At 48.7% G+C, this 12,693-nt stretch overlaps 1 protein-coding gene across 23 annotated transcripts in view; it reads left to right on the top strand.

Moving 5' to 3' along the window:
* The first annotated feature begins 553 nt into the window (after positions 1-553).
* The window catches only part of CLEC16A (C-type lectin domain containing 16A), a 234,140-nt gene continuing 222,000 nt past the window's right edge, over positions 554-12,693 (top strand). For 21 of the 23 annotated variants that reach the window (XR_014073993.1, XR_014073992.1, XM_081560421.1 and 18 more), the window contains exon 1: positions 554-787. Coding sequence is in view for 17 of the 23 variants with exons in the window: in XM_081560406.1 (XP_081416532.1) it covers positions 708-787 (80 nt within the window). In the remaining 6 variants the exon portion in view is untranslated. Of the gene's footprint in view, positions 788-3,005; positions 3,198-8,728; positions 8,984-12,693 lie in introns of those variants that run through there. The other 2 variants (XM_081560409.1, XM_081560410.1) reach the window with 2 other exon arrangements.

Raw genomic sequence — 12,693 nt, 5'->3', positions numbered from 1 at the left:
GACAAACCAGGCTGTTACCGGTTTGGTGCAGTTTCGTTTCTTGGGGCATAAAAGTAAGGGCGCCTAGGTTTGAACCCTGGGTCTGCCACGTACTAATTATATGATCTTGGGTAAGTTAACCCCACTGTGATTCAATTTCCTCTTGGGTAAAAAGGGGATAATAAAGGTACTCATCTCATAGGGTTGTTGTGAGAATTAAATAACAATATGTGTAAAGTGCTTACGGCAGTGGCACACAGCATACGCCAAGGAACAGCTATTCTTATTATAAAGGTAGTGATTGCTAATACCGTGGTAAGTTTCATTCACCCATCTTCTCAGATACACTTCTCAGGGCTCCGCCCACCCCTAAGATACTGCGGACTCCCCTCCTCTCGCCCCGCCTCTTTTCCAAGGCCGCGGGCCTGCGGTTGCGTGATGCATATCGGGCTTTGTAGTTCCTTCGCAGAGTCCCGTCCGCGGGGGCCTCGCGAGCGAACTGCATTTCTCAGCATTCCTCGCGGCGGACGGCCGTAAAGCGCGGCGGTCGAACGGCCGGTTCCGGCTGAATGTCAGTGCGGGGCTGTGGGCCGGGGAGGAAGGTGGTTGGCGGTGTCTCCACCACCCGCGCCGCTGCCTCCTCCGCTTGTGCCGCCGCCACGGGCGCCCGGCCGGTTGGCCGCTCGGGCATGAGACCGTGAGGCGAGCGACTGGCCGGGACCGCCGAGATGTTTGGCCGCTCGCGGAGCTGGGTGGGCGGGGGCCATGGCAAGTCTTCGCGCAACATCCACTCCCTGGACCACCTCAAGTGAGTATATTGGGGCAGAAGCGGGAGGCCGCGGGTCAGGAGCTGGGGTTGAAGGCGCGTAGACCCCGGCCGGGGGCGCTGGGAAGTGTGAAAGCGGAGGCGGAGGGCCGAGGGAGGCGCTCGGGGAAGGCTGTGTGCTGGTTAAGAGCTATGGCTCTGGACATAGGGCGCCCGGCTTCGAACCCCGACCTCGTAGCTCCTCTCTTGTGTGACCTTGGGCAAGTCGCTCCGCTTCTCAGAGTCTCAGTATTACGGATGCAGATTTCAGTTTACGGATGCAAACTTCGTTCTCGCCGGGGCTGGACGATGGGCACCAAGCTTCCCCGGGGCGGTATTTCTTAGGCTGGACCGCTTAGGGGGTCATAGGTCTGGATCCTGGAGCCAGACAGATGTGGGTTTGAATTTAAGTGCGTGAATTTAGGCCTCAGTTTCTTCAGTTGTAAAATGACTATAGTGACAGCACCTGCTTTCTACGATTGTTTTGAGGGTAGGGTTAGAGAATGTACATAAAGGTAGAAGCTTCTACCAGTGCTCAGTAAAGGACAAAAATTAAAAAAAAAAATCCTAACTAGTTTCTTAGGGGAGTATAAAGATTCAGAAGTAGAGCTCGGGGGGGGTGGGGTAGGTGGCAAGGTGGTTCTGGGAAGCAAGAGTACACAGAGTGGCTGCATTCAGATCCTGATTTCATCATTGAATGGCTGTGTGACCTTGGCCAAATTGCTCCACCTCTCTGAGCCTCTGATTCCTCATCTGCAAATAGGGATGGTGAACATTGTGCAAAGATTCCGTAATGTTGTGTGTGTAAAGAGATTGAGTCAGCGTCTCTTATACAGTAGGCAGCTAATAATGGTAGCTGTGTTGATCAGAGGGGCAAGCCCTTCCCAGACATCCCTACCTAAAGTGCTTCCCCTGCCCCAATTCCTTTCTGTTAGATCTTTCTCTTGATTTCCTTCATTTGATTCATCTCCACTACCTGCAGTTATCCTTTGTGGTTTTACTACTTTTGTGTCTGTTACTAAGCTGGTACTTCCAGGAGGGCAGAGATGGCTTGTTTTGCTCACAAGCTGTATTCCCAGCATCTAGCTCTGTGCCTGGCACCCAGTAGAATCTTGATGGATGCTTAAGGAAAGAGAAAAATGAATGAATGAGGAGAGGTACAGAGCATACAGGCAGAGATTAGGATTTTTTGAGGTGAAGGGGGAGGGTTAATGGAAAATAGGGGTTTCCCTGGTGGCTCAGACGGTAAAGAATCTGCTTGCAATGCAGGAGACCCAGGTTTGACCCCTGGGTGGGGAAGATACCCTGGAGAAGGAAATGGCAACCCACTTCAGTATTCTCGCCTGGGGAATCCCCATGCACAGAGGAGCCTGGCGGGCTACAGTCCATGGGGTCGCAAAGAGTCGGACAAGACTGAGCACGCATGCACACGCGATGCCGTAATTCTCAGCTGTGCCTTTCTAGCAGGGAGCAGGCACTTAGTAAATGTTTGGAGGTCTCAAAGAGTGGGCGTCAGGAGGAGTCATTATGTAGTGAGGAATGGTTTTGCGGGGTTGGGATGAAACAGGCCATGGGGAGGAGAGAGGCCTAGGACAAAGATGGGGCTGTGTAGGGAGGCAGGAATCTTAGATGGGAGGGCAGCTGGACGGGAAAGGGAGAGGCTTAAGGATTTCAGGAATTTAGGGGGTGGGTGGATGAGGCTGAGAAGGGGAGGAGGGTTATCTAAAGGAGGTTGGGCATGCTGCCAGCACCCAGGTGCCTGTGGGCTCTCACCTAACTCTGCCCGGCTCGAGCCCTTTTAAATTACTTTCATGATTATCGAATGCATGTTCAGTGGCAGGTGCTTGTTAAGGACTTCCTGTGTGTTATTTCCTTTAGTCCTCACAAGTCTTATGAGTTGTTGGAAGTATTATTGTTTCCATTTTCTAAAGTGGAAACTAAGGTCCGAAGATGATAAGTCACTTACCCAAGGTGACAACAGCTGAAAAGCGTCAAAGCCAGGATTTGACTTCAGGGTTTGCACTCATTGTGCTGTCTTTTTGAGTAAAAATCCTAAAACTCAGTTTGGGAAGACTTTCAACCTAGCTGAGTCTTACTGCCCAATGGGGCATCTTAGCTGTCTGGCCAACCAGGGAATGGTAAAGGGATTCAAGTTCCTTTGACGATCCCAGGAACTGCCCAGTTTCATTGTTTAGGTCACAGGGCCTGTGGGGTGCTTTTTAGAAACCTGCGTTGCCTGCCCTGGATCAGCGGGCAGATCAGCTTAATCCATATTATAGCCTGAAGAACCTGGCGATCTGTGTATTGGAGTGGGGCTTAGAAGATCCCAGAGTGACCTGGGAAAGAATGCTGTAAACAGTGCCATAAACAGCGCTTGGGCACAGAACAGCCCATTCCCCGAGGGAGCACTCAGGTTGGTGGGGAAGACAGCCAGTGACTGTGGTGTGACAAGTGCGTGGGTCGCTGTGGGTTCAGGGCTTGGGGGGAACCCTTCTTGGGTGCTCTCTGGGGGAGGCAGCTAGAGCAGAGTGGTCAGGGACAAGCAGGAGCCCACGTGGAGCCGTGGGACATGGGAGGGGGGCCCTGGGGAGTGTGGAGGTGGGGCTGCAGTTACAGGACACGAGGCTGGAGGCAGAACAGGGCTTCGTGTGACACACAGGGTGACGAGCCATCCCGGGTGCCTGGGACTGAAGGGTTTCCCAGGATGTGGTGCTTTCAGTGCCAAAGCCGGAAAAGTCCTGGCAACCAGTACTAACTGGACACTCTACCAGTGAGAGGTGACAGTTCCTAATACACTCTTGCCCTGACCGAGGGCAGTGCGGGTAGAGAGATTAAGATATTGAAATGAATTCAGAATGGACAGTTTGGGGAGGGGGCACACAAAGCTTCTGGGAACGCTCTTCCTTTTTTTTTTTAATGTTTATTTTTGGCCGTGCTGGGACTTCGTTGCTGCATGGGCTTTTCTCTAGCTGTGGCGACTGGGGGCTTCTCTCTAGTTGTGGTGCACAGGCTTCTCATTGCGGTGGCCTCTCTCCTTGTGGAGCATGGGCTCTGGGGCATGCAAGCTCCGTAGTTGTGGCTTGAGGGCTCTAGAATGCAGGCTCAGTGGTTGTGGTGCAGGAGCTTAGTTGCCCCGTGGCATATGGGATCTTCCCAGGCAGATTCTTATCCACTGTGCCACCAGGGAAGCCCTCCCCACCCCGTTTTTAAAATAGACTTTACTTTTAAGAGAAGTTTGAGATTTACAGAACAATTTGGAAGATAGTACAGAGACCTGGAAACCTTTTCTGAACCACGTTAGTCATAACATTCCTAGCTTTCAAACTGGAGATGAATTTTTCTTGCAAGACAGAGTTTTACTTGTGCTAGATAGTGGAGAGCTGTGCACTGTGGTCTTTGTCTACTGAATGGAGTTAGTGGTTTAGTTGAGGCAGACTGAAATATTAAGAGGTGGTTTGCTGCACATCATGGATGGTTTATCGGCCAGACCAGTGGCAAGGCTGTCACATGGACAAGCAGAACCTTGGGTGATGGAGTTGCCTAATCAATACTGAAGCATCACCTTCACTAGAGACTGCGAGTCCACAAATGGCTGGAACTTTCTTGTTGTTGGGTTGGGTCGTTGCCTTAATTCTGATCTCCTTCGGGTGTGGGTTAAGATTCCTGGTTGCAAGTGATGGAAGCCCTGCCAGAATCGCCTTCAGCCCCAAGTGGATCTGATTGACTCTTGCTGCTGAACACACTGTCCTAGCTAAGCTGTGGCTGAGTTTGGGTGTTCAGACGAAGTTGTCAGTATATGCTCCTTCCCATGTCTCATCTCTGCTTTCTTCTGGGTTGGTGTCCTTCTCAGAATGCTCCATTACATCCAATCAGCTTAGCAACCCCTGGGAAAAAGCGAGCTTCTTTTCTTAATATACCCAGCAGAAGTCTGGAAGTGAGTATCGTTGCACCCACCTGGGGCCTCATGCCTGTCCCTGAGTCAGTCACTGTGGCGGGGGCATGGGGTGCTCTAATAGGCCCTTCCCTGGAGTCAGGGTGGCATCAGCTCCTTCCAGGCTAGTGGGCAGAGGATGAGAGAAAGGATAGTTCGGCACCGGAAAATGAAGAAGAGGAATGGACACTCAGCAGGCAGATGTTCACCTGCTCTTGGTATATTCAACTTTTGCCTAAGATCTCACCGATTATTTTCAGAGCTCAGGGCACAGTATGGCCAGAGCATTTTCTCAGAATATCGTACTCATCGTATCACTCATTGAGGCACCCTTTGTGTCAGGTCTAAAGTTTTCCCCAGGCCTTCCGAGTGCTCCGGGCTCTGTTCCCACCTGTCCAGCTTGGGAGCATGGATGGAGACCCTCTAACCCCGGCTGGCGAGCCAGGAGCATCCTCCGTAGGCAGGCACTGGCTTACGTGGAGATGTGAAGGATGAGCGGTTGTTCCAGGCAGTCGCGGGCTGGAAGGGGGGATGCCGCAGGCAGAGGACGCACGCGGCGTCTGGGAAGCCTGCAGGGGGGAGGCAGGCTGTTAAGTGAGGGGAGCACTCAGGGCAAGAGGGGGTGAGGACCCGAGAGCAGAGCCGTGGGACGGGAGAGGCCACAGAGCCCAGGTCCTGCTGAGGAATCCGGACACCAGGCTGAGAGCAAGTGGGGAGCCACATGCTCTGGTCTGGTCCGAGTTTGGAGGACGAGTTGGAGGGGCGGCCCCTCAGGATGGCTGCTGTTTCCTATTGATAGTAAGTGAGGGTAGCACCGCCATAACCCAGGGATGTTTCTCGGGCCTTTTCACGCTGACGGCCCTTCTCTCACTCACTCTTACACACCCCTTACCTGTCTGCGCCTGTGCTCGCTCCGATGCCTGTCTGTTAGTAGGACTCTGCACTAGTACTGCCACGCCCTGGGTTCAATCCCTGATCAGGGGACTAAGATCCAGTGAGCCACGTGGTGCAACTGTGAAAAAAGGAACCCCCACAGATCACACTAATTCTTCTATAAAAATCGCCCTGGTGACTTCAGCCGACAAGAAGTTTTCCCGTCCTCTCTAACGTCTGTTCTTGCCTCCGCTGTCCCACTCAGCACGTTATCATGTGATCTTCTCATCGCCAAAGAGTTAGACCAGCTGTAGGTGCTCTGGGCACTTCAAACTGGATCTCAGATCTCAGCTGTGAGTTAGATCCCCAGTAGGGCTGGCCGGGGTTCCGCAGGCATGTCCTTTCACTGTCGGAAATGATCTTGAATATGTTTGTTTCTCCCAAATTTGACCGTGAGCCTCATGAGGACAGAGACCTGGGCGGCTTGTTCCCCAGGGAATTGTCAGATGCCAGCACAGGGCCTGGGACACAGTAAAAGATCAACAAGAGTTTGTCATAGGGCACATAAGAGAGGCAAGTGCTGGCCTGCCTTTTCTTGTTTTTTAAATTAATTAATTAATTTTAATTGGAGGCTAATTACAATACTGTGGTGGTTTTTGCCATACATTAACATGAATCAGCCACAGCGTACGTGTGACCCCCACCCCGTCCTGAGCCCCCTTCCCACCTCCCTCCCCATCCCTCTGGGTTGTCCCAGTGCACTCGCTTTGAGTGCCCTGTTTCATGCATTGAACTTGGACTGGTCATCTATTTTACATATGGTAATATACATGTTTCAATGCTATTCTCTCAAATCATCCCACCCTCGCCTTCTCCCACACTGTCCAAAAGTCTGTTTTTTACATCTGTGTCTCTTTTGCTGTCTCGCATATAGGGTCATGGTTACCATCTTTCTAAATTCCATTTATATGTGTTAATATACTGTATTGGTGTTTCTCTTTCTGACTTACTGCACTCTGTATAATAGGCTCCAGTTTCATCCACCTCGTTAGAACTAATCAAATGCATTCTTTTTAATAACTGAGTAATATTCCACTGTGTATCTGTATCACACCTTTCTTACCCATTCATCTGCCGATGGACATCTAGGTTGCTTCCATGTCCTAGCTATTGTAAACAGTGGTGCGATGAACATTGGGGTACATTGGGGTGTCTCTTTCAATTCTGGTTTCCTCAGTGTGTGTGCCCAGCAATGGGATTGCTGGGTCATATGGCAGTTCTATTTCCAGTTTTGTAAGGCATCTCCACACTGTTCTCCATAGTGGCTGTACTAGTTTGCATTTCCACCAACAGTGTAAGAGGGTTCCCTTTTCTCCACACCCTCTCCAGCATTTATTGTTTGTAGACTTTTTGGTAGCAGCTATTCTGACCGGCGTGAGATGGTACCTCATTGTGGTTTTGATTTGCATTTCTCTGTTAAAGAGTGATGTTGAGCATCTTTTCATGTGTTTGTTAGCCATCTGTATGTCTTTTTTGGAGGAATGTCTGTTTAGTTCTTTGGCCCATTTTTTGATTGGGTCGTTTATTTTTCTGGTATTGAGTTGCATGAGCTGCTTGTATATTTTTGAGATTAATTCTTTGTCAGTTGCTTCATTGGCTATTATTTTCTCCCATTCTGAAGGCTGTCTTTTCACCTTGCTTATAGTTTCCTTTGTTGTGCAAAAGCTCTTAAGTTTAATTAGGTCCCGTTTGTTTATTTTTGCTTTTATTTCCATTACTCTGTGGCCTGCCTTTTCTTAACAACAGTTTGCTCTTGCCTGTTTGGGTGCAGGGCCTGGGCTGGAGCTGTGATTTTTTCTAGGGCTGAAATGCTCCCCGGCCTCTCAGACCCGGCCTCACTCGCTGGCCCAGTTTGACATCTTTCAGAGGTGATTCACTGGGAGAGGCACCGCCTGTAACACCTTCTCCTAATCTTCTAGTCTGATTCCACCCTGCCTGGAGCTTCTCCTTGTCCTGCTGGCCAGAGGGCTGGATGCTGACCAAGTGGAGATTTTCAGGACACAGAGTGGGACCCTCTGGGAAGTGTCTGCCCTGGTGCTGAGGAGGCCAAACAGACCCAGGCTCCACGTCCCCCCACCCCAGACCTTGTTATCTGGGGGGTGGGGTGTGCTTTGGGGGAGTGAATTCCTAGCCCCTCCCAGGCCCTATCCTTCCTCTCACGGTAACTGACACGTAAGTGCGTGATGCTTGTTCAGTTGCTAAGTCATGTCTGACTCTTTGTGACCCCATGGACTGCAGCACGCCAAGATCCTCTGTCCTCCTCTATCTCCTGGAGCTTGCTCAAATTCATGTCCATTGAGTTGGTGATACTATCTAGCCATCTCATCCTCTGCTGTCCCCTTCTCCTTTTGCCTTCAGTCTTTCCCAGCATCAGGGTCTTTTCCAATGAGTCGGCTCGTCAAACCAGATGGCCAAAGTATTAGAGCGTCAACTTCAGCATCAGTCCTTCCAATGAATATTCAAGGTTGATTTCCTTTAGGATCGACTGGTTTGATTTCCTTGCAGTGCATGATACAAGTCATGAAACTTATATGAACTTCAACTTAGTACGTCTGTCTCTGAAGTGGATATAATTATTATTTACTGTGATGGTTTAACTTGGAAAATAAGTGAGTCTCTTGAGGAAGCAGGGTCCATGGAGGAGGGATTTGTTTACAGTCGGAGTCCTTGGTGATGAGCCTATCATGTGTGGCACGCACGCTGGTAACAGACTGCAGTGATTCTGTCTCCAGGCATTTCAAACTTCAGTTTGTCTCTCCGAGTAGAGTTGGCTCCTGTGCAAAAGTTTGAAATTGAGATTCTACATTTCTGCAGAATTTCTGCTGGAGACATGATAATGCTGGCTCTTTTCCAAAGAAGTGGCATAAGGGTCCATGATAAGGACTTACCTTAAGATCTGATACATGTTGCCATACCTTTTTGGTTTGTTGTTTATGTCTTGGGTGCTAGGTGTTCATCACTTCATGGAAATGCTTGACTAATAAAAGCGTTTAAGTCATTGTTTGCATCTTCTACATTGTGACGGTTATAAGCGTGAGGTAACTGCCTGGGTGCCCTGTCCCTGTGTTGGGACTCCGGGCGGATCCTGGGCTCCCCAGGGCATCAGCCCGGCAGGATTGTTGTGAGGGTTTTACGAGTGAGCTCATCTGAGGCCCTCAGAATGGAGACCTGGCAGTAGAAGGCTGCGACTGTCTCTATGATGATGGTGGTTAAAATGGACACACACAGAGTTTGAGAGAAACTGTTGTTGTCATAACAGGTATTATCACTGGAAGAGAAAAATCTGTCACTCTGTCCTTAGAAACTGATCTACGCAGGGACCAGCAGCCTTGCAGGTAGAGATATTGCGGTAATATCATAACATTGTTGTTCATTTCTCACGTTCAGTGTAAGAGTGACTGCTCTTACAGTGGTGTACTTTCAGTGGTGTACTACGTAGCCACTACTGATGCTTGTAAACAGTTACCAGTAACAGAAATGTTTCTATTTTAGCCGGAGGTGGGAAGAAAGATGGACATGGTAACAGACATACAGCGTGAGCTCAAATATCTCATGGACGGAGGAGCCTGGCAGGGGCTATAGCACATAGGGTCGCAAAGAGTCGGACACGACTGAAGCGACTTAGCACACGCGCACACATGAGCTCAAGTATGTAGATTCCGTAGCAAAGAAAAAGACCCAAGGAAATACACTGCAGCTGCAGCTGTGGTCATCTCTTTTTTTTGTTGTTGAAGTTTCCAGTCTTTCTAAAATAGTGTCATGTTTAAAACCAGAAAGTTATTATATTAATATTGTATTGGTGTCTTTGAGGTAGTTGAATTATTTGATCTTCCAAAGCTCTAGAATTAGATGCAACATTAAAATATTAATCTTTAATCCAATCAGCATTCTTTTTTCCCCTCACCACATTTAAGCAAACATATATTGAGGGTCTCTCCCTAAAACGTGACCTGAAACAGTGTGCTCGGGCATCGTGGTGGCAAAAGAATGAACCAGTGGCAGTGGAAATTTAGAGCTTGAGGTCTAGTGGGTGTTTGTATCCAACAACAACAAACATTTAGGAAATGAATATTTTAAAACACTCCCATTTACAGTGGCATCAAAAAACCCATCAAATACCTAGGAATAAATCTAACAAAAAAATGTGCAAGCCCCCATCCAGCAAACCTTGAAAGAAATGTAAATGTCATCATGTTACACTTTCAAAAAGATGTCAGTTCTCTCCATATTTAGCTAGAGATTTAGGGCAGTCTTAAAGGAAATCTTAGCATATTTTTTTTTGTGGAAATGGAGAAGGTGATTTTAAAATGTATATGGAAATTCAAAGAAGCAAGAATATCCAATATAATGGAAAAAAAAACAAAAGGGAAGAACTTGGAAGACTTATCACATTGCAAGATTTATTATAAAGCTGCAGTGATCAGATAGCATGGTGTTGGCACAAAGGTAAACAGATCAGTAGAACTAGAGCATCCAGAAAGAGTCCCACATGTGGTCACCTGATTAACGACAAAGGTGACATTGGTGTACTTTGGAGAAATGAGAACGTTTCCAGTATATGATGCTGAATCAACTAGATAGCTGTATGGGAAAAAGTAAATTTTGGCTAATATCTTACGCCAGACACAAAAGTGAGTTTCAGGTGTACTCTAAGTCAGACTGTGAAAGGTAAAAAAATAACTTTTTAAAAGAAAAAAAAACTATTTCTTCATGACCTTGGGGTAGGTAAGGACTTCTTCAGGTTGATACAAAAAGCACTATCCAAGGGAAAGATTGGTAAATTGGACCACATTAAAATTTGGAACTTTTGCTTATCAAAAGACCACTGTAAAGAGAGTAAAAAGGCAAGCTGCATTCAGAGAAAACATTTGCCATAGGTATATATCCAGAAGGGCCTTCCGTGGTGGCTGAGATGGTAAAGCGTCTGCCTGCAATGGGGGAGACACAGGTTCGATCCCTGGGTCCAGAAGATCCCCTGGAGAAGGATGTGGCAACCCACTCCAGTATTCTTTCCTGGAGAATCCCATGGACAGAGGAGCCTGGCGGGCTACAGTGCATGGGGTCACAGAGAGTAGGACACGACTGAGTGACTTCACTTGACTTCACTTTCATGTATCCAGTAAGGGTTTTATATTCAGAATGCATAAACTCCATCAAATTAATAAGAAAAAAAGTTCTCTACCTAGTAAAAAGTGGGCAGAAAACTCGTACAGGCACCTCACAAAGGAGGATATTTAGATGGCTCTGAACTTTGCCAACAAAAGTCTGTCTAGTCAAGGCTGTGGTTTTTCCAGTGGTCATGTATGGATGTGAGAGTTGGACAGTGAAGAAAGCTGAGCGCCGCAGAATTGATGCTTTTGAACTGTGGTGTTGGAGAAGACTCTTGAGAGTCCCTTGGACTGCAAGGAGATCCAACCAGTCCATCCTAAAGGAGATCAGTCCTGGGTGTTCATTGGAAGGACTGATGTTGAAGCTGAAATTCCAATACTTTGGCCACTTCATGCGAAGAGTTGACTCATTGGAAAAGACCCTGATGCTGGGAAGGATTGGGGGCGGGAGGAGAAGGGGATGACAGAGGATGAGATGGTTGGATGGCATCACTGACTCGATGGACATGGGTTTGGGTAGACTCTGGGAGTTGGTGATGGACAGAGAGGCCTGGCGTGCTGCAATTCGTGGGGTCGCAAAGAGTCGGACACGACTGAGCGACTGAACTGAACTGAACTGAACATGTGAGAAGACACCCGCCTTCACTCATGGTCCTGTGATGAGACTCTGGTGCTGCACCACCACTTGCCAGCAGATGGCGCCACTGAGAAAGGCAGAGAGTCGCGAGCTCTGCGGAGGTGGGGGGTGGGCTGGAGCCCTCAGACAGCTTCTGCCCCCAAGCTGTGGATGAGCTGCTGAGAGCCCCTCAGGTCCCTTCGTGGCCTGTGCGTTGCTAGCGAGGTGTGCGTCCCCAGGTTGCTGCGAGTATGAGGGTCACAGGAAGGCCCGCCTGCACACAGGGCCAGTCATGCAGGCCATGCACCGCACGTGGTAGTGCCGAGAATCCTCTTTTCAGAACTTAACACCCCACCCTCATCCTGGGTTTGTCTTTAAGGGCCTCCTCATAGTTACTAGAATTTCTTTCAGGGATTATTTAGTGAAGACAATGATAACAACAGTAATAGCTGGCACTCGTGTCATGCATGGGAACTGCCAGGTTAGTTATCTACCTTTTATCTTGGTTGTTCCTAAGACACTATAATAGGTACTAAAGGATTCACATGCTGGTGCAGCTCCCATTTTACAGGTGAGATAACTGAGGTACACAGAAAAAGTAACTTGCTTGATGTCACCCAGCTCGTACCAGACTCCCCCACTTCCTGCTCTGGTTTCTCTGGACCTTCTTATAACTCCTGCCGTGAAGTCCTCTTTTCATGACTGTGTGGATCCAGCCTGCCTGTCCTTCCTGTGTTCGTGGAATATTCCTTGTAGAGTTTAAATAATGGCTTTAACAGTGGCTCTCCTCAGAACACCCATAGGGTAGTAATGGCAGTAGCCATTAGCCCTGCCTCCTCTGAGCACTTACCACGTGCCAGGTGCAGGGCTTGGCTCTTTCAGCGCATCATCACAGAATCTCTGGAACAATCCAGCAAGCAGGCCTTGACTGCTGTAGACCCCAGGCCCCAGAGAAGTGAAATGCCTCATGCAAGGCCATGCGCAGAGGGTGACAGGGCCAGGAACCAAGCCCAGGCCTGTCCGTTGGGGCCAAAGGTTTGAATTCTTCACTGCTGCTCTTTGCCACTACTTGCTGTGTTTAACTCCTTGACCATATTTTGTCTTGTATGCTCTGATCTACCTTATATCCATGAAAATGGGCCCCCCACTCCTATTCACCATATACTGGGCACCTACAGTGTATCAGACATTCTGGAGTCTTTTGGGGCCACCAGGATCAGTAAGATGATGTTCCTGACCTTAAGGAGCTCAGGTCTCGTGAAGGAGGCAGATCACTGCAAATCAGAGTGGTCTGTGCAGCAGCAAATGCATTTGGGTACAG

Source organism: Giraffa tippelskirchi, chromosome 13 (genome assembly GCF_054371585.1).
Source record: "Giraffa tippelskirchi isolate mGirTip1 chromosome 13, T2T-mGirTip1v1.2.pri, whole genome shotgun sequence".
In the NCBI taxonomy this organism is placed as follows: domain Eukaryota; kingdom Metazoa; phylum Chordata; class Mammalia; order Artiodactyla; family Giraffidae; genus Giraffa; species Giraffa tippelskirchi.
This window is presented reverse-complemented; position numbering and strand designations above follow the sequence as displayed.